General features: G+C 48.4%; 1 protein-coding gene across 3 annotated transcripts; it reads right to left on the bottom strand.

Annotated features, from left to right (window-relative positions):
• Nucleotides 1–77: 77 nt before the first annotated feature.
• On the bottom strand, nt 78–24028 carry VRTN (vertebrae development associated). Of its 3 annotated transcripts, XM_082734891.1 has the most exons (3): nt 23846–24028; nt 22982–23238; nt 78–3040 (listed from the first exon to the last, which is right to left on the bottom strand). In XM_082734891.1, the coding sequence occupies exons 2-3, from the start codon at nt 23191–23193 to the stop codon at nt 919–921; spliced, it is 2334 nt and encodes a 777-aa protein (XP_082591017.1). In that variant the 5' UTR covers nt 23194–23238; nt 23846–24028; the 3' UTR covers nt 78–918. The 3 variants fall into 3 exon arrangements, with proteins under 3 accessions (XP_082591017.1, XP_082591019.1, XP_082591018.1); XM_082734893.1 differs by lacking the exons at nt 22982–23238; nt 23846–24028 and adding an exon at nt 9890–9972; XM_082734892.1 differs by lacking the exons at nt 22982–23238; nt 23846–24028 and adding an exon at nt 9109–9398.
• Nucleotides 24029–26749: the final 2721 nt, after the last annotated feature.

The raw sequence follows: 26749 nt of genomic DNA, 5'->3' as shown, positions 1-26749 counted from the left end.
TACCAGAGACCAAGGGCTGTGGGTACCATATCACTTTATTTTCTTGGTTTTCCAACTTGACTCTTGGACAATGGGAATTCAGTTAGTCGCTTTTCTGGCCACCGTAAGGTCCCTCGCTGATGGGGCACAGGCTCAGAGGAGAGGCTCAAGAAGATGGGATCCCCAAGAGCCAACCAGGCTGGGAGAGGACTGAAAGGTCTACAGCAGATGGACCAAGCACCAGCAGAAGCTTGAAGCCCCCTCCCCCAAGCCCTTTACCACACTCCTTGCAAGGGACAGGCCGGCACCTCAGTGACCCACCTCAGGGCCCCCCCTCAGAGGTCCTTCCTATATACCTTCACTTGTCATGCTAAGCCTGGCACCCTCTCCCTTGAGGGCACCAGGCAGAAGCCACGGACCACCTCCATAATTGATTTCTAATGTTCCTTTGGGAAACATATTTGAGTAAGCAGGGTACCAACCCCCAAATAAACTGAAGACCTACACTCCGCCTAATGGGACAGCCAGCCACGTTGCAGTACGGTCTTCGTCCTCACGAGAAGTTGAAAGCAGCTTTAGCCATCAAACCCCCTCAGAACCCCCATGCATTTGCTTCCCAACATCAGTCAGGGAGGGGGCCCAGCCAACCCACTTAAATCAAAACAAAAAATTAAAACCAAGACAAGAAAAAGCAAAAATGGCAAACAACCGAAAAGAACAACGCTGGTCCTGCAGCTCTCTGGGAAGACCAGACGGCTCATCTCTGGCTCCAACGGCCTTCGAGCCAGGAAGCAGCAGCGCGGAGCTGCCCTGGGATTCAAGGTGGACGCTGTGGGAGCCAGAGCAAAGGGCACGCTGGCCAAAGCCAGGGGTCAACTTAGGTCCCTGAGCCTGTCCAAGCAGGTCCCCTTTCCTCCCTACCCTCTTCACACCACCCCCTCAGCCATCCACCAGGGTGAGGCCGTCATAGAGCGCCCGCTTCCACATGTAGTAGGTAGAGCGGGCGGTGAGGGGAAACAGGGCGCTGAACTCCTTGAAGGAGGGGAAGCTCTTAGACTGGAAGCGCTTCTGCAAGAACAGCTTGGCCTGGGCCTTGAACTTCGTGGTGCCGAGCATGTCCATCACCAGCACCTGGCCATCCCTGCCCCCCACGGCTGCCTCTGCCCCGGGGCGGCTGGACAGGGACTGGCTGTGGGGCTGGCCCTGGGCCATGGCCCCCTCTCCGGAAGGACCCCCCCGGGCCTTTCCTGGATCCTCTCCTGCAGAAGCCCCCACCGGCGCGGGGGTCCCACCAGGAGGGGTCATCGCAGCAGGCCCGTCCCTGCCAGCTTCCTTCTCCTGCTTCTCCTCAGCTTCCCGCAGCCCTCCTTTGCCCAAGGCGGGGTCCTGCATCTGGAATCTGGACAGGCCTCTGGGCCAACCCCGGGCAAGACTCTTCCACACCCAGAAGGTGGAGGGCGACAGGCTTGGGTAGCGAAGGCGGAAGCGACAGAAGGGGAGATGCCCGCTCAGCACTTGCTTGCGGGCAGCCCTGCGCAGGCGCCTCTGCCAATGGGACAGGGGCACCTTGGGGGGCAGGAACGCGTGGGCAGCGGGTGGTCCCCCTGCCGTGGCTTGGCCCGTCCCCTCTCCCCCTGCTTCCTTCCAAGGGAGCAGGGCCTCTTCCAGAACGGACACTGGCTGGGGAACCACAGTGGTGGGGAGGGCAGGTGCCGGCTTGAAGCCGGGGTTCCTCCGGAGGGCCTTGCGGCGCCAGTTGTAGTAGGTGGACCGCGAGATGCCGGGGAACCTGCGTTTGAAGCAACGGTAGGGCACCAGCGTGTTCAGGGAGATGCAGTGCTCCAGGTACAGCTTGGCCCGCTGCATCAGGACCATTCCCGGGCTGACCGCCGCCAGCGCGGAACACCCCAGCCCCTTGGCCGCCTGCTCCTCCGGCAGCTTCTCCAGCCCCTCCGTCACCGGCACCTCTTTGGGGGCCTGGGCCCGGCAGGCGCCGGAGCCCAGCAGCTCCTGCTTCCAGGCATAGTAGGTGGAGCGGGAGATCTCGGGGAACCTCTGGAGGAACTGCTGCAGCGGCACGACGCCCCCGCGGTGGAAGCTGTCCTGCAGGAAGTGCTTGGCCGAGAAGCGGGCAGCCACCTTCTGCCGGTGCTCCTGCGACTGGCGCCGCCAGCGGTAGAAGGTGCTCTTGGTGACGCTGTAGCGCTCACAGAGGTGGGAGTAGCTGAGGCCGGGCTCCTGGCTGAGCAGCTCCAGCGTCTTGGCCGGTGGCAGCAGTGGGGCTGCGGGGCTGGGGGCAGGGGCCGGGGCACCTTCGGCCTCCACCTCCTCCAGCCCCACCACAGGGGCAAAGTACTGGTGGCGGAAGAGGTGGCTGGTGAGGGGCTGGCCGGCCCACATGATGTGCAGCGTGGCGGGAACGTGGTCGCAGCGGCGAGGCCGGATGACCCGGTTGAAGTAGGGCCGGATCTTGAGGTTTCGCATGGGGTAGATGGAGTAGATGTTGCGCTGAAGGACGGAGGCGAGCGCGTACAGGTGCCACACGTTGGAGAAGCTGCTGGGGAAGCACGTGGCCTTGACGTCTGCGTCGAAGATGGCCTCCAGCGTGGCGGACGGCAGGCTGGTCATCTCAGGGGACTCCTCGGAGCACAGGGAATAGCGCACGGCCTGCAGCATCACCTTGGAGTCGATCATGCCCTGCAGGTAGTAGTGCCGGTGCAGGAGCATCTCCACCACCGTGCGCGCCCGCAGCTCCAGGCTGAAGCCCACGTCCCCCCACAGCAGCACGCTGGCCGCCTCGAACAGCAGGCTGCCCTCGCCTCGGCACACCAGCGGCAGCATGTTCCGGGGAGCGTCCTCGGGGTACAAGCTCAAGGCCACGGAGTCCACCTCCAGCACCTGGGGGCTGGAGCCCCCCTCCCGGCAGGTGGGGAGGGTGAAGGTGGACAGCACCCGCTTGGCCTCCAGAGCAGCGCCGACCAGACCCTCGAAGCCCTCGGACTCCACGGCCTCCTGCAGCTCCTGCAGCACCTGCTGTACCAGCTGCCTCCGAGAGGTCATCCTGCCAGGGCCAAGGGCAGAGGGCACGGTCAGGACAAGGCACCCAGATACCCAGCAACGGGGACTCGCACCTTCTCCCCCGAAGATAATACCCACTCACTCCCATTCCCCCACTGAGGGCAGACTGGCTAAGGACCTCCCCAGGTTTAACCCCTTAGGGGTAGAGAGGACGAGCCTGGTCTCTGGAACCTGGCTTTGAAATGCTGGTTCTGAGACAAGTCACCTCAGCTCTCCAGGCTTCTGGTTCCTTTTCTGTAAAGTGGATGATGGAAGTATTCCATTATACTGTTATTGTGAGCATGAGTAAATGAAAGCATGGAGATATACAGGTATACACACACACACACACACACACACACACACACACACTCTCATCCTTCCATCAGTACCTAACGCACAGGGAAGGAATGAAAAAGGATTAGTTAGGGGCGCCTGGGTGGCTCAGTGGTTAAGCCGCTGCCTTCGGCTCAGATCATGATCTCAGGGTCCTGGGATCGAGTCCCGCATCGGGCTCTCTGCTCAGCAGGGAGCCTGCTTCCTCCTCTCTCTCTCTCTGCCTGCCTCTCTGCCTACTTGTGATTTCTCTCTGTCAAATAAATAAATAAAATCTTTGAAAAAAAAAAAAAGAAAAGAAAAAGAAAAAGGATTAGTTAGCTAGGACATATTCCACAACACAGCCATAAAGCCTGTAACTCCGCATCTGTCAAAAGACTTACAAACTCCTAGAGCTAAAACTGGTCTGCCTTTCCCTAGAACAGTGATTCTCAAAGTATGGTCCGTGGAGCCATAGGAGGTGGAGGTTCCCTGAGACTTTCTCAGGGGGGTCTGCAAGTTAAATTATTTTTCTAAGATATACTAAGATAATGTAACACTAAGATATTATTTGTCTTTTTCATTATATTAATGTGTGAGTAGAAATGTGGTAACTTAGCATGACTCAAACTATGCTGGAGGTCATCATATTCTTAACCACCATGTACTCGCGGTTGGGGGTGGGGAGAAACGCTAGTTTCACTCAGGAATGTCCGTGATAGGGGCGCCTGGGTGGCTCAGTGGGTTAAAACCTCTGCCTTAGATTCAGGGGATGGTCTCAGGGTCCTGGGATCGAGCCTCGCATCGGGCTCTCTGCTCAGCAGGGAGCCTGCTTCCCTCTCTCTCTACACCTGCCTCTCTGCCTACTTGTGGTCTCTCTCTGCGTCAAATAAATAAATAAAATCTTAAAAAAAAAAATGTCCACGATGAAGCAGTAAAGTTTTTCAGTTTTTTGTTTTTATTATTTTTTTTAATTTAATCACAGCCCTTAAATACATGACTTTTCCGTTTTGAGAGGGGCAAAAGGGAGTATTCATTTCTGCTGCATTCTGAATGTCTCACATGACAGTTGTTTTTTATGGTGAACTAGACTCTTATGGAATATCACTTTTACTTAAAAGAAAAATTGAAACATTACTCATTTAGACTGGGGTATACTGGGCATTTCCTCAAAAAGGAATAAGGTGAGCCTGTCACCTCAAAGAAAATTGTGGACTATTGACTGCCAGTGACACTTTGAGCTTTCACTGGAAAACTAGAGTTGTGGAAAACCTGTATCTACTACAGGGAGCCTGACAGTTTCTTCCAATACCTAAAGACTTTTCTGATGGGATCAATAGTGACACTAACAAATGTAACTTACTATACCACTTAAAGGAACTGTCGACATCTGAAGATCAATCAATGAACTAAGTTTCCCAAAGAAACCAATGGGTGATGTTGCGAAGCCACACACAGGTAAAAGATCCACCTCAAGTATAAAAGAAAGCAATGGCTTTGACTATAATGCGGTACAAAAAAAATCACGAATATTGTTTCAGTTTCTACACTGTAACTAAGCTTTAACAAACTACTTGTCAAGTGTTAGTGTACTTACTGATCAAAGGACAGCCACTGAACAAGCTATGCAAACACTTCCTTTTCCCACCTACCTATCTGGACAAAGCTGGATTTTCAATCAAAACAATGTATCACAACAGACTGAAATGCAGAGACGGGAGAATACCTTTCAAACACTGATACTGCAGAGAATTAAACGGTGTATAAGAGTGCATTCTTCTCACTACATCTTTTTTGTTCTGACTTGTTTTTTAATAAATACTTCCTAGGGGCGCCTGGGTAGCTCAGGGGGTTAAAGCCTCTGCCTTTGGCTCAGGTCATGATCCCAGGGTCCTAGGATCAAGTCCTTCATCTGGCTCTCTGCTCAGCAGGGAGCCCGCTTCCTCCTCTCTCTCTGCCTGCCTCTCTGCCTACTTGTGATCTCTGTCTGTCAAATAAATAAATAAAATCTTTTAAAAATAAATAAAAAATACTTTCTAAATTTCTCCATTTTAATTTTGAATACAATAGATGTAACCCATATAAATAAAAGCTCCGCCAGGGTCCTGAGACCAAAAAGTTTGAGAACCAATGCCCTAGTACATCTCTCTCTTTTTTTTTTTTTTTGGTCAGAGAATGAGCACAGGCAGACAGAGTGGCAGGCGGAGGCAGGCAGAGGCAGAGAGAGAAGCAGGCTTCCTGCTGAGCAAGGAGCCCGATGTGGGGACTCAATCCCAGAACGCTGGGATCATGACCTGAGCCGAAGGCAGCTGCTTAACCAACTGAGCCACCCAGGCGTCCCCAATGCTCTAGTACAAAGGGTCCTTTCAAAGGGGGTGGCAGAAGACTAGTCCCTGAGCTAACATAGATCTAGTAAGTAGATGTACTGAGCATTCAGTATTTGCTAGACACGGTCTTAAGCCTGACAGCCAATAAAGTAGGCACCACCCTCATCCCCAGTTGAAAGGTAAGAAAACTGAGAAAAAGCCATTGTAGGCTAATTTGACCCAGGTCACACAAGTGGTGGGGCCAGTACCAATGCCTGAACCCAGTCACTTTAGGATCTGTGATTTACCTCCTGTTTAAACCAACATAAATGAATGATCCTAATTACTGGTACATTTTCAGTGTTGCACTGCAAAGCAGAAATTAAAAAGAAGACCGTTGTCCTCTCTCAGACCTTTGTTTTCAGGATTCAATAAATTGTTTGAGATGAGCCTGAGGTTTAAATACTGTGTTTGGGTGTAGGTATTTGTCAGCTCAACAACCTAACTGCACACTTACAGGGGACATGCTGAAGTATAAATCAGGGTTCAGTAAAGTTTTGAAAAAAAGGTTTATAAAGCACTAAGAGAACCACCAGAATTTTACCTGATAATTACAAAAAAGAAAGCTTTTCAAAAATTAGTAATCAGGGGCACCTGGCTGGCTCAATCAGTAGAGCTGGAGACTCGTGATCTCAGGAGTGGTGAACCTGAGCCCCCATGCTGGTCAGAGAGACTACTTTAAAAAAATTATTTTGGGGGGCCTGGGTGGCTCGGTGGTTTATAAAGCCTCTGCCTGCGGCTCAGGTCATGATCTCAGGTCCTGGGATCGAGCCCCGCATTGGGTACTCTGCTTGGCAGGGAGGCTGCTCCCTCGAGTTCTCTCTCTGCCTACTTGTGATCTCTCTGTCAAATAAATAAATAAAATCTTAAAATAATAATAATAATTTCTTGGGCACCTGGGCGGCTCAATTGGTTAAACCACTGCTTTCGGCTTGGGTTGTGATCCTGAAGTCCCAGGATCGAGTCCCACAGTGGGCTCCCATCTCTGCGGCGAGTCTGCTTCTCCCTCTGACCTCCTCTCTCTGACCTTCTCCCCTCTCAACTCTCTCACTCTCTCTCAAATAAATAAAACCTTGTAAATAAATAAATAAATTTCTTAAAAACTAGAATCACCTTTGGGTAAAACTTCTTGGCTGCAGATTTTTTAACTCACATGCTGTGACAAATCTGATCTTACCTCGCCCTGATTTTTCTATTTTTACCAGATCATTTGACCCTGGAGTTGGGCTTTTAATCTATTCTTCTTGAATGTTTATGTTCACTTAAAAAAAAAAACAAAAAACGATTCAACTTCAATGGACTCAGGAGATAAACAGCGTCACAGCAGTCCTTGGTGAAGAGAGCACGCTTCCACATTCGATTTAAACATAGAGCCCTGGGGCGTCTGGGTGGCTCAGTCAGTAGCGTGTCTGCCTTCAGCTTGGGTCATGATCTGGGAGCTCCTTCTCCCTCTGCCACTCCCTCTGCTTCTGATCTCTCCCTCCATCTTTCTAAACAGGGTCAAAAAAATAAATAAAATCTTAAAAAAAAAAAAAAAAGTTGAGCCCTGAAAAACACACCAAGCTCACAGAACAGCCTTTTCATTCTAGCAGCCAACAAAGATGATGGTTTTCCGTCCATGTCACCAGCAGATCACCTGTACCACTGCTAGATACTTCACCAACAAAATTATGAAAACAGTCACCCCTTACTCACTGTTTACTCTGTGCATTTAATTAGGTAATTCAACCAAAATCTCAGGGAAAAAAAAAAAAAGGGGACAATGAATTTAAACTGTTGGGTGATTCCTCCTGCCCTGCCACTCCCATCTCTTTCCTGAGAGCAAAGAAAGCATCATGTTCCCTCGGGTGATGGCAAGCCCAGGATCGTCGAGTGCTTGGATTTCAGGCTTTTTAGAGGTGATTTTGTTTGTATGTGGTTCTCATCTCCCCTCCACGTGAACTACAACTCCATCACACCTGCACCATGGCTAGGATGGCTATTCTGAGTTCACACCTGGAGAAATGGAGGCTGGGGGGTTAAATTACATAACTTTCCCAAGACCACACAGCTATTAAAGCTGTAAAATCAAGCACTGTGACTCCAGACTGCCCCTCCTAAACACTGTAATTCCCCCACCCCAGGGAATACATCACCCAAAATGCTTATCAGCTGAAGGATCCAGAAACACACGGATTCTTGGAGCACTGAAACAAACCTGGCCATTTCAAAGATAAGGAATATTGAGGTCCAGAAAGGACTTGCCTGACTTCCAGCAGGAGTATCCAGGTATCTTCCAACAAAACGTCCAGATATACCGCACTTCCTTCTGCACAAACCCCACCCCACCCTGCCCTCCCCTGTCTCACCCTACCTACTCTTCCCGTCCGTTCCGGGTCCGCTCCTGGTCCTCGTCCCAGTCCCACCCGGCTCCACTCTACCTTATCTCATTCTTTCAAGATCTCCCCCCAAAGAGCAGTAATACCCCACTTCTGCTTTTCTCGAAAGCTTACGGAGAAAAAGCAGCTCCCTGGAGCCCCACACCCCACATCCATCCAAGGAGGTCTGGACTACCGGAGAACAGACAGTGGGGGAAAGGCCAGGGGCTGTGCGGGGAAGCCAATCATCCTTAAGTAGACAAGTGGTTGATGCGGTTCAGGTGCAACAGTCTTTTTCAACAGCAGCTCTCCGGAAGTGCAATGCAAAGCAGAGCTGGCAACTGCCAGGTGCATTCATAGCAGAAGTGCAAAAAAGCGAGAGCTCATCTATGGGCTTTGTTCAGCTGGCCTCCCTGGCCCCACAGCTCTTAAAAGGGATTGGAAAAGGCAAGAAACCAAGGAGACAAGACCTCCACCCCCGATTATACAGGATCTCCTGGCTTGAGGTTGGAAGGAGGTGAAACAGGGCATCCAAAAAGCAGCCAGCCAGCAACTATCTTAGCACTTAGGAAGGGCCCTGGAGCCAAGAATAAATGAAGGGACAGGGCAACTCTGCCAAAAGACGCCAAGCCTTGCCTTCACCAAAGCCAGCTTTCCTCCTTCCTCCGTCTCCTTATTTCAAGCAGATGGGGTCTCGAGCCCAGGTCTGGACTCTGGCCCTTCCATTTTAGAAGGGGTCAGCCAGGGTTCTAGGCAGGACAAGGGAAGGGCAGGCCAATGAACCTGCTAATACAATACTGCTTTAAGTCTCCTCTGGCCTCTAGAACAAACTCCTTCTCTGCCAGCCTCCTCCAGGGCTCTGGATTTGCTCACCAAGGACCCCGTGTCCTCCCCATGCCCCCTCTTCTCCCCATCCCTCATTAGGTAGGCTCTGCCATCTCTCAACTAGGCCCAACAAGTAGGACATGGTGCCACATGGGCCTCAACCCTCAGCAAGACCCAGTAAGTCCACGGTAAACCGGCTGGTATCTCACCTGGCCTGGCTCGGCGCCTCTCCGTTCTGCCCTCCCAGCTGCCCACGCTAGGTCCCTGGCTCGAGGGAGCGCCAGCCATCTTGGCTCCCTCCCTGGTTTCCAGGAGACCCGGCAGGGCAGGGGCGGCCATGGGGGCTGACGGGTGGCAGGCGAGTCCATCAGCTGTGAATTCCCAAGGAAGGGTAACAGGAATGCCTGGGGGATCCCGGGTGGGGCCTGAAGCCACCAGGTCAACCACGCCTGGGGAGTTCGGGAGTTCCCAAGTTTAGTTGCTCTTGTGGACCACGTGTCTGGAGGGGTAGGAGAAGGGTGAGTCTGGCCCACGAGGGGATGCAGCACAGGCCAATGGTCGCCCCTCAGGATGCCAGGAAGGCCAGCGGGTGGCTGGGAAGAAGAGAGCTGGCCAGCCCGGGGCTTCTGAGTCGAGGGACCCAACCCCCAAAGCGCAGAGAGGCTGGGGAGGGGCCGAGGACGGACAATTGAGTAGGGTGGGGAGGGGAGATAGGCAGGCGGGTGGGGGTGGGGATGGGGCTGGAGGTGGGGGTGGGGAGAAAGAACTCGAAACAATGCCTCACTTCCCCCTTCCACACACACACACACACACCCACCCACCCACACCCAGAGGTCGGGAGACACACAGGCCTGCAGCATCCTCGCGGAGTCACTCCTTGACCCTTGGGCCCTTTACTGTCCCAAGGCTAGTCCTCACTCCCCTGGAGCCTCCAAGCCGCACAGGGCACCCACCGTTCCTAATTTGGTGGAAACTTCCTAGTTTACTGACCTCGAGGGTGGCCCAGAGCCCTGGGGGCGTCCACTTCTTTCTCCAGCTTCCAGCTTGGGACATTTAAGTGACCCTGCGTCAGCGTCCCCAGCCGAGCGCCACTCTCACTCCAGAACTGGCTTCGTATCTGTAGTGGACCATGGAGCATGGACCGTCTACAGCCAACTGGCCGGTGGAGAAGCTGCTGAAGCCACTCCCCCCAGGAAATCGCCCACCCTCAAGTGCTCTGGTCCCAAGATGAAAGAAGTGCAAATTCGGGGGTCACTTCCAATGGTAAAGTGATAGCGGCTATTGTCTGGTCCACTCTACCCAGCTGGGGGCGTTAAAGCGCCCAGACCTAGCTCCGAATCAGACCCCAAACTGCCCTGGGAAAACTTGAAAGAAAACGGAAAGATTTCCCAAGAGTTGGGGGGGAGGGGTTGGGGAGGTTCCGATAGAAAGACCGGGGGAAAGAAAGTCAATGGCCTGGCTTGAGGGTAGAGGTGGGGGAGCAGAGCTGGAGCCCAGAAACTGGCCTTGGGTGACTGGGTAGACTTTGGGGCTTAATGAGCCTCCAAGATGCTTCTCTTCCTGGGGCAGCTCCCCATCCCGCGGGGGGAGGGGGGTCCTGCTGGACGGGGAGGCTGGAGAGCTCACTTCCCCCACCTTGCTGCAGGCCCCTTTTCCTTCCAGAAAGGCCCCACTTTTCTCCAAGGGCTCCATTCCCACCTTTCTCTGAGCATCCCCCAGGCCCGGACTCAACACCTCTTACTCTGCAAGTCTGCCCGGGCCAAAACTGCTTCTGTCCCGGGCCAGTGCGCCTATATCCCGAGACACCTAGTTTACGGAGCCCCACAGGAAGGCGGGGGCGTGCGATACCTGGGCTTCCGTCCCTCCTGCGGCTCATCTCAGCCCAGGGGCCTCAGATAATCCCAAAGGAACCAGTCCTATCCGCCCGTCTAGTCCGGGCTGGTGGGGGAGGTGAAGGCCGCGGGATTGCAGCCTTTGGTGGTAGCTCCCCCCAGGGGCTTTCCTGCCCGGCTTTAACCCTTTGCAGTGCTGGGGCTAGCTGCTGCCCTCCCGAGCTACATTCCACCCACCTCCCTCCTGTGGCCTGACCCCTGGCTACCGCTGTCAAGTGGACCCGCAGACCCACCACCCACAGACCCCTTGTCCCCAGGGTCGCTTATGCCCCGGCTCACAAGGATCATTTCCTCCTCTGCCAATCATGAGCCCTACACTTACCACCTAGATCAAAAATCCTTTATTGAACGCCCCGTTCCCAGGAGCACCGGAGGAGGAGGAGGGGGCCACCCGATGTGAGCTCAAGGCCAGTCCCTGGATCAAAATCACACCAGCCCCACCCATCGTGATGGCAGCCGCCTGAGGCAGCGGCTTAGATGTGCCCTGGACTTGGATTTGAATGCCAACCCTGCCCCTTTACTAGAGTATGGCCTTAGGCGAATTGTTTCAACCCTTGGAACCCTGATTTAAAGGTTACTGGGGCACAACCTTTCCCGCAGAGCGGTGGCATGGATCAACGGGGTGATCAATTTAAAGCATTCAGGACGGTGCTTGGCACCGAGCAAGTCTCTTGCAGTCCTCAGCCTCTCCAGCTAATTTGAAATCATTTTTAAGTTCTTAAGATAAATGTAGCATTTTAAAAGTTTCAGAGAATAATGGTTATCTTTTAGAAGGAGTTGGATACTTTTCCAAATTATCCTTCTGTGATGACATTTTATAAGGAGTCTAACTTACTTGCTATCATTTCAAAAAGCAATGAAAGTAATTTTAAATCCTTTAAAAGGCTAATGGAATCTTTAAAAGTATTTTTTTTATAAAGAAACTAAAGGTTTGTTGGTGCTTCCATCACCAAGGTACGAGTCTTTTTTTATAGACTAATTGGGAAAATTTAGAATAATTGGGAGACTTTTTAAAGTAGAAAGAAGAAAAAGTTACCTATAAGCTCATTATCTAAACACAGTCATTGTGAACGTCTTGGTATATTTCTTTCTAGTTTTTTTTTTTCCTTAGACTTAGACAAATTAAATATTCTCTTTCCAAAAGATCCAAATGGTACAGAGTAAAAAATAGAGTAAATTGAGCAAGTCTTCCCTTTCAGTCCCTAACACATTCTCTTCACTATGCTTATCTGCCAGTTCTTTTTCTGTGCATTTACAACACATAAATTTCTGATCTTTCGATGCATATTTTTGTTCTATGTTCAACATTTTTAAACTACTTTTGACTAATATATATTCTATTTTATATACATAAAAAATAACATATTATTCAAAGTGCATGTAAATTTTGGTTCAGAAATTTACAAAAGGATTCAGGATTCAAATTTCAGCCCTATCTACAGTTTCCCTCTCCAGAAGCAGCCAATGTTGTTTCTAGGGTATCATTCCAGAAATATGCATAAACAAGCAAATCTCTGAGACAGTGCTTTTTTCCTTTCTCTGAAGCACAAATGTTTGTATGCTAAACCCTCTTACACACCTTGCTTTTCTCCCTTTTTTTTCATCGAGAGAGTCCCCAATGTCCAATAAAATGTAATGAGAGGTGCATATAATACTTTTACATTTTTTAGTAGCCACATTAAAGATAGAAGACTTTAATTGAATGGACAGAGGGATCATTGAACTGGACAGGTGAAATTAATTTTAACAATATATTTTATTTAAACCAGCATATCTGAAATATTGCCATTTTGATAGGAAATCAACATAAAAATTATTTTTGATATAAAGATTTATTAATGAAATACTTTGCATTCTTTCTTTGTACCAAGTCTTCAAAAGTCAGTGTGTTTTCCACTTGAAGCAAATCTCATGTAGGACTGGCCACATTTCAAATGTTCTGTAACCACGTGTGGCCAGTAGTAAATGCACTAGTACATATGCAGATGGAGCAGGAACTACATTTTATGAATTAATATAATGTCCTATCCAGTCCTCTACCATTGAACCTTAAGGTCATTTCTATCTTTTGCTCTTAAACCAAGCTACAATGGGAAATGTTGCATGTATGTGGGTATAGCTATCCTTCCAAAGTGTACTGTCGTAATCTGTATAGATTTTCCGAATTTCCCTCCCTAAATACTATGCAGCCATCAAAAGATATGCAGTCTTGCCAATTGTGATGACGTGGATGGAACTAGAGGGTATTATGCTGAGTAAAATAAGTCAATCAGAGAAAGACAACTATCATATGATCTCCCTGATATGAGGAAATTGAGAGGCAATGTGGGGGGTTTGGGGGTAGGAAAAGAATAAATGAAACAAGATGGGATCGGGAAGGAGACAAACCATTAAGAGACTCTTAATCTCACAAGACAAACTGAGGGTTGGGGGTGCATAGGGAGAGGGTGGTGGGGTTATGGACATTGGGGAGGGTATGTGCTATGGTGAGTGCTGTGAAGTGTGTAAACCTGGCGATTCACAGACTTGTACCCCTGGGGATAAAAATACATTATATGTTAATAAAAAATTATTTAAAAATTCCCTCCCTAGAAGTTATACCAATTTATTGCCCCCAGAACGAAGTGTAAGAGGCAGTCTCCCTACCGCTTAGCCAGCTCAATGCATTAGCACTTTTTTATCTTTACCACTTTAATAGATGAAAAATTACTTCCTCCATGTGCTTTTAATTTACATTTTTCCATTATGAGTAAGAGAGGGCATTTTTCATATATTTTTGGACAATTTACGTTTTGTTCCCCATGACTATCCTTTGCCCATTTTGCTATTGATTACAAACCTTTTTTTCTTTTACTGTTTATGAGAGTTTTGTATAAAGATCACCTTTGGTCCATGGTAGGAATTACAAAAAATGCCTTTTTTGGGAGCACCTGATTTCTTCAGTCAGTAAAGCACTTGACTCTTGATCTTGGGGTTGTGAGTTCAAGCCCCAAATTGGATTTAGGGAGACTTAAAAATAAAATATTTAAAAACAAAAAAAAAATAGGGACAGCTGGATGGCTCAGTCAGTTAAACGTCTGCCTTCGGCCTAGGTCATGGTCCCAGCATCCTGGGTTTGAGCCCTATGTTGGGCTCTCTGCTCAGCAGATAGCCTGATTCTCCCTTTCCCTTTGCCTGCAACTCCCCCCTGCTTGTTCTCTCTCTCTCCCTCTTTCTCTCTGTGAAATAAATAAATAAAATTATTATTTTTTTAATGTTACTTCTGATTTTGTGGTTCATAATTGGATTTTGCTTATGGTGGTTTTTATCCTGAAGAAATCTTTTTATGTTTACATATACTGACCATACCTGCTTTTCTTTAACAGATTCTAGATTTGGTAAAGTTTAATTTACCTTTATTTAAACTGTTAAAATTAGGGCGCCTGGGTGGCTCAGTGGGTTAAGACCCTGCCTTGGGCTCAGGTCATGGTCTCAGGGTCCTGGGATGGAGCCCGCTCCATCAGCAGCCCCAGCTCTGCTCAGCAGGGAGCCTATTTCCCTTCCTCTCTCTCTCTCTCTCTATCTCTCTCTCTCTCTGCCTGCCTCTCTGCCTACTTGTGATCTCTGTCTGTCAAATAAATAACTAAAATCTTAAAAAATAAATAAATAAAATAAACTGTTAAAATTAGGTATTACAGAATTGAAATCTTAGTCATCAGATGTCCGAACACCAAAAATCCCAGATTCCCAGCAATAATTAAACCAAAGCCTACAAGTAGACATCTTTAGTTAATATGTACCTTGCTTGGAACAAAAATCTGAAGACTGATTTAGGAAGTAGATGAGTCGGGAGTAATCCTTCACTTATAAAGGGACATACAATAGAAAAGCTTCCTTTAAATAATGAACTGAGATAAGTAATTAACTGGGTTTAAATGTATAGCTGTCCAGGGCTTGTATAAGTGTGTTTGGGGGGGTGTCACCTGTATTTGCATCATTTACAAAAAATATTTGAGCATCTATTGAGCGCTGGCTGGGCCGTGAGCAGCCTGAGCTGTGTGGTGTGACGGTTCGGTTGAAATTCCAGCGCTGCCTTGTGCGCAGCTGAACAAGTTTTCTCCTCTCTCCAGGCCTAATTCCTCACTTAAAAAATGATGAGAATAATACTGGAGAGCTTACTACGAGGATTACATGAAAAACGGCTTATGAAATCCTTAGCACAGGTCCAATGATAAAGGCTCAGCCAACAACCCTCTTATTCCATTTAGCTGTAGTACTCATTCTCTACAGAGATTTAAAGAATTCATCCTTCTCCATTCAATTAATTTATCCGCTTGGTGCCTTACTAAATAACTTATATATTAGTCCATCATTCATTCAATCATTTCTTTATTCCGTTGTTCATTTACTCATATGTACATATGTACATTTACTCATATGTACATACACGAAGACCTTACATCCAACTGCTGACAGTTACTCTATGACATCATAATCTCCTGGTGTCCTTTCTTTTTTCTCTATGTTCCTTCTCTTCTCCCCCCTTCCTCCCTACCACTCTTCCCTTCTACCCCCTCTCTGCCTCTGCCCAGAGTCCCTTGGCATTACCAAACTCACATAACAACTCCGACTCTGGAGTCTGGCCAACCTGAGTTGACTCTGAGCTCCTCTACTTCCTAGTTAAGGGCTGACCCCCAGTCTCCTCATCTGTGAAATGGGGACGACATCCACTTTAGTCCAATGACTGAATTAAACAGTCATGTCACTTCTTGGCTGTGAAGAAACATTTAATACCAGGGAGATACAATTATCAATTCAAATCACAACGGATAGAGCATCTACGCTCTTGGACATTATGCTCAGTGCTGTGGAAGACACAGAAAGGGCTAAGATGGTCTCTTGCAGTCAGAAGCCCCAGCCCAGGTGGGGACACACAGAGTGCTCCAGAAGAGTGGCCCTTAATTGCTATTACCAAGGAAAGGAACAAGTGTTTTTTGAGCCCCTCACTCCTGGACACTGGACTTGCTCAGAGACCTGTGCCAAGCAGGCTGTGAGGTTGTTGCTGGCTTCTCTAGTTTCATTTGCAGCTCCAATCTGGAATTATCTGTAGCTTTAAAGTCACATTTACTGGGGCTCCTGGGTGGTTCAGTTGGTTAAGTGTCTGCCTTTGGTTCAAGTCATGACCGCAGGGTCCTGGGTTCGAGCTCTGCGTCAGGCTACCCCTGCTTCTCCCTCTCCCTCACCCTGCTACTCTACCTGCTTGTGTTCTCTCTTTCTGGGAAATAAATAAAATCTTTTTAAAAATTAATTAATAAGGTCATTTATTTTGGTAGTAAGTTTGAATATAGACTGTGGCTTAGCATATATGAAGGAATTAATGTTAATTTTTACAAAGTGATGAGTAAAATATGTCCTAAATTTTCAGATAGATGTGTGAGAACTGAGGCAGGAAATGATAGGACCTCGGGTATTTGCTTTTTAAAAACTGGAGGGAAAGAAGAGAAAAGGTGAGCTACAAATGTCAAAGTACTGATAATTATTACTGAATCGGGTTTGTTTTACCATTCATTCTGGGTGATTCATTATGCTATACTCTCAATTTTGGTGTATTTCACAAGTTTTATAATAGAAAAAGTGAAATATTTAAGAGTTGGGAAGTGGGAGCATCACTTTATAGGAGCAGAGAGGAAGGAAACTTAGCCACAAGCAGCATTCCCATTTAGGCATGGGGCAGACAGAACAGTGTTGGAAAGGTGACTGGTGGGCAAGGTCACTGGTCACAGGGGTTGACACTTACTTCGTTTGCAGGGCTTTTGCTAGGTGCCCTTGGTGACAGGCTTCACACAGCAGCTGGTCCTTAGCGAATTTACGAATTTACCAGGAGAGCACAGAAGCCTGGTATATAACAGCCCCTCCCCCTGACTCCAAAGGGAAAAGCTCAGGTTTCCAACTAGAACAGCCTGGCCCCGCGGTCCTCTACCAGAGGAGTTCAACGCATTTCTTCTATCGCCTCCGTTTCAACTGAAAAGAGGATGAACCCAAGGTCACCCAATCAGTCTGTTCTTAATCTCAAACCCCATGCCCTTGGTTTTGGTTAGCTTATTTCCAATTCCCTCCACTCCCACCACCCACCCGCCACTCAGGTAAGCACTTTCATTAGTTTCCTTCCTGAGTTTCTTTTCGTAAGTGCAAGCAAATACAAACACACATCCTCCGAGTGTGTTTTGAACAGGCTTAAAACTAACAACAAAGCAAACTGAAAATACGGAAAATTGCCAAGTTCCAGGTAAAGAGCGCAGTCTGGGAGTTGTTGGCTTTCAGATAAGATCTAAAGCCGAGGGAGTGGAAGGGATAACGGATAATGGAGGAAGACAGGAGGAACAGGAGGAAGGAAAGAAAAGGCACCACCCCCACAGCGTCTGCTGGAGCGGAGAAACAAAGACGCAAAGGAAAAATCAAGAGAGAAAAAAAAATTTTTAAAGATTTTATTTATTTATTTGACAGAGAGTACTAGCAGGGGGAACGGCATTAGGAGAGGCGGATGCAGGCTCTGTGCTGAGCAGGGAGCCTGAATGGGGGGCTCGATCCCCAAACCCTGGGATCATAACCTGAACCAAAGGCAGGTGCTTAACCTACTGAGCCACCCCAGGTGTCCCTCAAGAGAGAATATTTTAAGAAGAAAGGAGTAAGTTATCAGTTGTGATACTTTCTTCTAATGTGTAAATAGAGCTGCATAAACCCACCTGGGAAGATAGCTAAGTTAAAGAGGGAGTCCAGAGTAAATGTATTTTCTGATCCCATTTTTGCAAAAATCTATCTAATCGATATGCGTCTATACGTCTTAGGGACAAAAAAAAGTCTGGAAAACATTACAGAGAAACTAATAGGGAGAAATTCTGGTGAGCATATTTGTGGGAAGAGGTGCCTTTTTTAATTTGCTCACTTCAGTTCAGTAAGCACTGTTTACCACAATCCCTTTATTTTTTTAAGACTTTATTTATTTAGGGGCACCTGGGTGGCTCAGTGGGTTAAAAGCCTCTGCTTTCGGCTCAGGTCATGGTCTCGGGGTCCTGGGATCGAGCCCCACATCAGGCTCTCTGCTCAGCGGGAAGCCTGCTTCCTCCTCTCTCTCTCTCTGCCTGCCTCTCTGCCTACTTGTGATCTGTCAAATTTAAAAAAAAAAAAAAAAAAAAAGACTTTATTTATTTATTTGTCAGAGAGAGAACACAAGCAAGAGGAGCGGCAGGCAGAGGGAGAAGCAGGCTCCCCGCTGAGCAAGGAGCCTGATGTGGGACTCGATTCCAGGACCCTGGGATCATGACCTGAGCTGAAGGCAGATGCTTAACCCACTGAGCCACCCAGGCATCTCAAGAGCACATTCTTTTTGTAAATAAAAAGATTTGGAAAAGAAGAGAACTACTGGTTAGAGCCATCTGTATTCAGAATTTCTGGGGCGACTGAATTTCTGCTCAGTCATTGGGCATCTGCCTTTGGCTCGGTCATGATCCCAGGATGAGCCCCACATTGGGCTCCTTGCTCAGTGGGAAGGTTGCTTCTCCCTCTCTTGCTCTCCCCACTTGTGTTCCCTCTCTTGCTGTGTGTCTCTCTCAAATAAATAAATAAATTTTTTAAAAAAATTTATTTATCAGAGAGAGAGGGCGAGAGAGCAAGCACAGGCAGACAGAATGGCAGGCAGAGGCAGAGGGAGAAGCAGGTTCCCTGCCGAGCAAGGAGCCGGATGCAGGACTCGATCCCAGAACGCTGGGATCATGACCTGAGCCGAAGGCAGCCGCTTAACCAACTGAGCCACCCCAGGCGTCCCTAAATAAATAATTTTTTAAAGAATTTTTCTTTTTTTCTTATTTAAGTAAACTCCATGCCCACTGTGGGGTTCCAACTCATGACCCAAGATCAAGTGTCTCATGCTCTACCAAATCAGCCAGATGCCACTGTATTCAGAATTTCTGAGGCTGTAGAGATTTAGATTAAAAGTTCTGGCTTTAGGGGCTAGTGGGTGGCTCAGTTGTTGAGTCTCTGACTCTTCATGTTGGGTCAGGTAATGATCTCAGGTTCCTGAGATCCAGCCCTGGGCCAGCTCCCTGCTCAGCGGGGAGTCTGCTTCTCTCCCTCTCCCTCTGCTCCCCCCCCCCCCCCGCATTTTCTCTTTCTCTCTCTCTCTCTCTCTCTCAAATAAATAAATCAATAAATCTTGGGGCACCTGGATGGCTCAGTGCGTTAAAGCCCCTGCCTTCAGCTCAGGTCATGATCCCAGGGTCCTGGATCAAGCCCCTCAGCAAGGAGCCTGCTTCCCTTCCTCTCTCTCTGCCTGCTTCTCTGCCTACTTGTTATCTCTGTCTGTCAAATAAATGAATAAAATATTTAAAAATAATAATAATAAAATAAAATAAAGAAATAAATCTTAAAAAAAAAAAAGGTACTGACTTCAGAATCTAATAAGCCTGAGCTTAAAACCAGCTCTACCCCCAGGAATAAATTCACCTCTCCAAAGCTCAGTTTCCTCACCCGTAAAATGGTGATTATGATGATAATTACCTCACAGATTGTGATAAGGATTAAATAAGGAAATGCAAAGAAAGCATTTAGTACAGCAGTGAGCGCAGAGAAAAAGCTCAGTCAGTTCTAGTTGGCCCTTAAAATAGTTATTACAAGGGCACCTGGGTGGCTCAGTGGGTTAAGCCTCTGCCTTCAGCTCAGGTCATGATCCCAGGGTCCTGGGATCCAGACCCCATCTGGCTCTCTGCTTGGCAGGGAGCCTGCTTCCTCCTTTCTCTGCCTACTTCTCTGCCTACTTGTGATCTCTGTCAAATAAAATAAAATCTTTTAAAAAAATTAAAAATAATAAATCAATTAGAACAGTACTCAGCTTCTACTAAGCACTCAAATATTATTTCTTTTTTTTTTTTAGTTTTTTTTTTTTTTTTTAAGAGAGCATGAGTGAGGGGAGGGGCAGAGGGGGAGTGGAGAGAAAGCAGCAGACTCCCTGCAGAGTGCAGAGCCCACGACCCTGAGATCATGACCTGAGCCAAAATCAGGAGTCGGACACTCAGTCAACCAACCAAACCAGGTGCCCTGGTATTGTCATTATTTTTATGATTATTATTGGCTCTCATTCTAGGATTTCCTTACCCTCATATTTCTTCAGCCCCATTTCTGCAATTGTATAGGTATTTTTTTTTAAAGATTTTTTTTTTAATTTTTATTTATTTATTTGACAGAGAGAAATCACAAGTAGGCAGAGAGGCAGGCAGAGAGAGAGAGAGAGAGGAGGAAGCAGGCTCCCTGCTGAGCAGAGAGCCCGATGCGGGACTCGATCCCAGGACCCTGAGATCATGACCTGAGCCGAAGGCAGCGGCTTAACCACTGAGCCACCCAGGCGCCCCTGTATAGGTATTTTAAATAAGAGACCTCAAATCTTTTTTTGGAAAGAGTACAAGCAAACAACTACATAAATATATTTTTAATATGTCAGTCACTGTGTTCAGTGCTTGAAGAATACAAAGATAAGCAAAAGATTGTTTCTGTCTTCAAGGAAATGCTCGGTCTAGTCGGGGAGACACACACACCCACGGCTATAACCCAAGTACAGACTACGGTAAGCCGGTAAGCCGTGCAGTAAAGGTGTGCAACCGCCAGGAGGACCCAGAAGCTGAGACCTGTGGAGGCTTCCTGAGAAGGTGTCATGGGAGCCACCCTGCCCAGGAGACACGGATGACAGAGCAGGGATTCCAAGTGGAAGGAGCCATGGATGACCCAAGACAGACCCTCCAGGACTGATGTGATCCCCCCTCGCTGCTAGATCTCACGGTGCGGGGGGGTGGGGGTGGGGGGGGGTAGGGTGGGGGGGGGTGGGGTCAGTAAATCCCTGTTTTTTGCCAGTTCAATTCAAGGGGTGTGAAAAGGGTAAGAAGAGACAACAGACAATGCCCAAGGGCACCTTCCTTTTTCAAGAGAAGGGAAAAAGAGTAAGACCCGAACCCAATCCTGTGAGGTGGGAAGATCCACTTGGCTGCCAGGCTGGGAAACGCTGTGAACACCAGGTTAAGCAGCACTTGTTGTGAGGGAGGAGGGAAGGGAAGGTTTGGGAGTGGAAAATGGGAGGGGTCCTCTGCCAGCATCCCCGATCCTCTGCAGTGCCCAGCAAACGCCCAAAGCCTCTGACACTTCCCTTGGGCTCAGAAGTAAAGTTTCCTTTTCCTTCATGGTGTGGGCTCCACTTCAGGTCTTCCAGAACCACATTTTGGCACAATCTCTTAACGTGTTCTATCACCTCCAAGCAGAGTGATCCTGGATGACTTTGGTCCCGCAGACCCTTCCTCCGGTGGGACAGGGAGGGCTCATCACAGTTATCGTCCAGCCCCAAATGTCCCTAAGAAGTGATGGTGTGGGGGCACCTGGCTGGCTCAGTTAGTAGAGCCTCTGACTCTTGATCTCAGGGTCTTGTGTTCAAGCCCTTCGTTGGGTAGAGCGATTACTTGAAAAAAGAGAGAGAGAGAGATGTCGATGTTTGCTGCTGGGGCTCCTTTGGGTGGATTGTGCGGTAGAATGTCCAACTGCGGGGCGCTCAGGGCTCATCTCTCCTTCCGTTCCTGAAAATGAATAAGCTACCGGTTTCTGAGTGCCTCTACCGCGTCAGGCCCTGTGCAAAGCGCTTTATCTGTGCTCCCAGTGTGCTAACAAGGGGGCAGCTCTTGGCCTCTGGAATACCGCAGCAACATGGACTTTTTCTTTCATTTCTGCCCTGGCGACTTGATCTCCAGAAGTGAAGCGATCAACTTCTAGAATACTTCAGGTGCCATCAGAAAGTTTGGTATCGCTAAGGGCTATGCTGACAGAAGTGCAGGAATAATTCCAGGTGACCCAGACCCTTTCTTTTTCCAGAAGAAGGGCAGGTAGTATCGGTTTCAATTCCATGTGAAGCATTTACAACCTCATTTTCCTTTGTCAATCTTTCCTTCCTTCTGGATTTTTTTTTTTTTTTTAAGATTTTATTTATTTATTTGACAGACAGAGATCACAAGTAGGCAGAGAGGCAGGCAGAGAGAGAGAGAGGGGAGGAAGCAGGCTCCCTGCTGAGCAGAGAGCCCAATGCTGGGCTCCATTCCAGAACCCAGAGGCTTTAACCTGCTGAGCCACCCAGGCTGAGCCACCCAGGCGCCCCCTATCGTCTGTTTCTTTAAGGTGGTATTTCCCAAGTTGGCCACTGGTAGGAATCACCTGAAGAGGTTAAAAAAAGAAGTGCCACCCTCCCACCCCAAGAAATTGTGATGTAATCTGGAGTACAACCTGGGCCTCTGGATTTTTTTTTTTTAATTCCCAGGTATTCCATACACACACACACACACACACACATACGTGTATGTGTGTGTGTGTATATATATAAAGACTTTATTTATTTAGTAATCTCTGTACCCAGTTTGGGGCTCGAATTGACCACCCTGAGATCAAGAGTCACATGCTCGGGCACCTGGGTGGCTCTGTTGGTTGAGCGACTGCCTTTGGCTCAGATCATGATCCTGGAATCCCGGGATCGAGTCTCTCCCTGTTTGGTAGGGAGTCTGCTTCTGCTTCTCCCTCTGACCCTCCCCCTTCTCATGCCCACTCTCTCTCTCTCTCTCTCAAATAAATAAATGGACTCTTTAAAAAAAAAAAAAAAAAAAGACACATGCTCTACTGACTGAGCCGGCCAGGTGTCCCAATTACTTCACACATTTAATAACTGCAGAATATATATATATGTGTGTGTGTGTGTGTGTGTGTGTGTGTGTGTGTGTGTGTGTACATACATTTTGTTTGTTTGTTTTTGAGAGGGAGAGTGCACACAAGCGCGAGCATGCGTCAGGGAGAGGCAGAAGGGGAAGAAGAAGAAGAAGGAAAGGATCCCAAGCCAGAGGAGGAGGCAGGGCTCAGTCCCACGACGCTGAGGTCCTGACCCGAGTCCAAACCAAGAGTCAGGCTCTTAACCATCTGAGCCACGCAGGCGCGCCAGCTACAGAATATTTCATCGTAGGGATTATATTCATGTATTTAAGCAATCCCTTGGAACTGGACATTTAGGTTGTTTCCAGTAGTTTTGTATTATACACAATGTGCAGGAGACATATTTGCACATATTGTGCAAACATTTCTATAAGATTCATGAGGTGAAATTGCTTAGTCAAAGAACATAATATATAGGTAAGTATACACTTACGTATTTATTTCTGGGTTTCGATCAATGAACAAAGGAAGCACCTCATGTTGTCTTTTGCTCTGTGCATACGTGGACTTATTGTGACGAAGTGGCTTCTGAGGACGGGATCCTTGAGGATCCTGAGGACTGGCAGGGCTGCTGCGGCCACGACATCCGGGACTAGACTTCAGCTCTTCCGTGGGAGGCAGGAGGGGGCCAAGGTGCAGAGTCATCCTTCCTCTCCCCGCAGGGTGCCTTTTGATGTGTTGGCCCGTGACCTAGGAAGTTGGAGGCACTTTGTGAACTATCAGAAGAGGTGGAACATGCCAGTGAGAATCAACCAGCACTCATTTTGACTGAAGCTAGGCCCTATCCACAGAGGCAGGGCCTGAAAGAAATGAAAGAGGGTCAGGGGGCAGCAAATCCGAGAGCCATCGACGAATCTTGACAGGGCTTCTCACAGAGGTGAGGAAGAACTGTCCCTTTTCCTGGCCTGCCCTGCGGACCTAGTGTTTGAAACAAAATGTGGGCTCTTCAGGAGGCCATCTTAGGAGGGCAAGGGGTGCTCAGGTGGGGTCAGTCCTGACGCCCCAGGAAGGGTCAGGGTGATGGCCTGATTTTGGAGCTAGTTGGTAAACATGTAAACAATAGAGTCTGAGGAGTTGTGCAGGAGAACGTGAGGTAGGGGTTGCCGGGAGCGTCCTCAGACTTACACTCAAGGTATGGGGTAGGGGGTAGGGAGTAGGGAGTAGGGAGTGAGTGGAAAGACCTGGGCTCATATCTTGCGCTGCTGCTGGTAGCTGACTGACCTTGACTGCGTGGAGGCTTGGGGCAAGCCTCGCCTCTGAGCCCTTGCCTAACCTGGAAAATGTGGTTCATACTCACCTGGGTTGTTTTGAGATTCACCTAAGGGACCAGATATAAAGGTACTCGGCGCCGTTCTCAGTTCTTAATAAATAGTGGCTGCATTTATGAGCAGATTAGGAAGCGTAGCAAAAAGATAGGGACCAACATCCTCCAGGACAGTCCCCACGTGGGGCCTGGAACCGAGATGCTGGAGGCTACTAGCACGGCGGCTGCTGGGTGGGACGTTCTGTCCTTGGACAAAGGGCCTGCTCCTTCCGCCGCCGCTGCATTCTAGCCTGGGGACTTGAGCCTGGTGTCCCTGTTGCTATTCCTGCCTTGGCCCCGTTTCCCCGGCAAGTACCCTGAACCTCCAGACAAGTACCCTCAACTGTGACGAGGGTCCGGGGGTCTCGTGGACGAGGGTCCAGGGCCCGGTGGGAAAGAGGGGAGTGGCGTTGACAGCGGGGAAGCTGTAAGAACTGTAAATGGTGCGGCGCGCGCGGAGCATGGCTCCAGCTGTCTAGCACTCTCCGGAGCTGGCAAGAGCCCAAGGAGGGAGCCCAGACCCCGGGCGCCTTTTGTCCCTGGTCTTGGCTATGTAAAAGGTGGGGGAAGGGGCAAGAATCCGCGGAACTTGTCCATTCATCGGAGCCCCCCTGCTGCCAGCAGGTGCGAGGGTGGGGGAGGGAGATGCGGACTCTGGCCTGGAAGGTTTAGAAATAAGAATTGCAACTCAGCATGCAGTGGACTGACAAACAGATTCCTCAGGTTCTCCCTCTAAGGCTGTGAACCTTCAGGCCAGCCAGACTCCATCCTGCTTTGAATGCGGCCGTGAACTGGTTCCCCGCCCCCCAGTGGGCCTCCAGCCGCCCCTCTCCCTCTCGCCTGGTCCCAAATCCCAGCTTTGCTCGCTCTGCCAAAGAACGCTGCTTCGCCAGGCCTCCTCCCAAGCCCGTTTGATTTTTGGAGGTTTTTGTTTGTTTTTCTTTGTCTGCTCCTCTCTGGCTTCCAGCACCTTCTCCAAAACACCACATGCAAGCATTTAGATGTTGCTTGGACCGAAGTCTTAGAAAAAGCAGTGTGGGGAGAGGAAGGACTGGGAGCCACACAAACCTGAGTCCGAACCCTGCTCTGACCGTCCCAGCTGAGTGTGTTCAAGGCAAGTCTCAAACCTTCCCAAGCCTGAGTGCTCTGTAGGTAGAATGGAAATTCCCTTTGTTCTTCCCTCTCAAGGTTCTTGTACAAATTAAACGCTAAGTTAATGTTTAGAAAGCTCTTAGCACAATTCTTGGCACAGAATAGATGCTCAATGAATACTAAGTTATTCCCCATAATAGTCCTAGGAAAATAAGGCGGAACCTCCCTACAGTCTTGTTTCGATTTCTATTTCCCTGTTGCTAGACAGATTAATCTTTTTTTGTATGTATATTGGCCATTTGCATATCTTATGTGAGTTGTCTCTTCATATCTGCCACCTGTCTTTCTCTTTTCTTCTTCTTCTTCTTTTTTTAAGATTGTATTTATTTAGTTGACAGAGAGAAATGCAGCTAGAGAGGGAACACAAGCAGAGGGAGTGCGAGAGGGAAAAGCAAGGAGCCCTATGCGGGGCTCGATCCCAGGACCTTGGGATCATGAACTGAGCCAAAGACAGATGCTTAGCGACTGAGCCACCCACGCATCCGGGGCACCCACTTTTCTTTTAAGGTTTTATGGGCTTTTTATGGGTCTTTGGTTTAATGATTGGTGGAACACCTTTATACATTCTGAAGCTCTTTGTTAATACAGTCTGCAGATTTTTTTCTTTTGGCCTGTTACTTGCTTTGGCTTTTTTTTTTTTTTAATTCTTTTTTTTTTTTTAATTTTTTTTTTTTTTTAAGATTTTATTTTTAAGTCCTCTCCACACCCCACGTGGGGCTTGAACTCACAACAACCCAGAGACCAAGAGGGAGTCTTCTACTGACTAAGCCGGCCAGGTGCCCCGCTTTGGGCTTTTTGCTGTCTTTCAACGTATAGAGTCTGTTTTTCTTTCTACACAGTGTACGCCCAAATCTGCCTATAAGGGCGGGGTCCTCTATAGGGTGATGTAGTTGGCAGTTTTGTGGGCCGCAGTGACTCTCCCCTTGACCAGTGCCCGGCCCAGAGCTTTCTCAAACCTAACATTGTTCTATAAACAAATGGGAAAAAGCTGCGGTATCTTTTGACCTATCCTGCCGAATCCTACTTCTGTCCCCAAATGTACACACTCCCACCTACTGGTTTCTGGAAGGATCACATCTTTCTTTTACTGGCTGGCTGATTTGGGAAAACTCCAAGATCTGACTGAGAAATTAGCAGCTGAATGAGACTGTGGAGGTCCTCCATTAACCCTCTCTTTGGGGCTCAGGGGTGACTAGATCTCTCCATAGTTCCCATCCCGCCATTTGCCCAGACTCATATTAACTGACCATTTTTACCTGATGCGTTTCTGAGAAGTTGTGTGTAAATCTAATTTGATAGATTGTATTTTAATGCTCTGGGAGAAAAGGAAATTAAAATAAATGTTGTAAATTCTTTTTTTTTTTTAAAGATTTTATTTATTTATTTGACAGAGAGAAATCACAAGTAGGCAGAGAGGCAGGCAGAGAGAGAGAGAGAGGAGGAAGCAGGCTCCCTGCTGAGCAGAGAGCCTGATGGGGGACTCGATCCCAGGACCCTGAGATCATGACCTGAGCCGAAGGCAGCGGCTTAACCACTGAGCCACCTGGCGCCCTAAATGTTGTAAATTCTAACTCATTTATTGAGCGCTTAGCATGTGCCATCCGCTGACGAAGCACTTTAAAGACCTTATTTAATACTCATGACCATGAGGAAAGCTCAAAAATGTCTCCATTTTATAAATAAGGATCCTGAAGATCGAAGAGGTTATTAGGTAGCTTGGCCAAGGTCACCCAGTTGGAATGTTGC

The sequence above is a fragment of the Mustela nivalis genome, assembly GCF_964662115.1.
Source record: "Mustela nivalis genome assembly, chromosome: 6".
NCBI classification, from domain to species: Eukaryota; Metazoa; Chordata; class Mammalia; order Carnivora; family Mustelidae; genus Mustela; species Mustela nivalis.
Note: the sequence above shows the minus strand (reverse complement) of the source record. Positions and strands in the feature narration are given on the sequence as shown.

What these genes read in the sequence shown, in the direction of transcription:
- VRTN (XM_082734891.1), bottom strand. Translation starts at nt 23,193, where the DNA reads ATGACTCTGCACCTTGGCCCCCTCCTGCCTCCCACGGAAGAGCTGAAG. An exon ending in CGAAACCCAGAAATAAATAC is followed by an intron (nt 3,041 to 22,981) that starts GTAAGTGTATAC and finishes TGGCCCTGGCAG; the next exon opens with GATGACCTCTCGGAGGCAGC.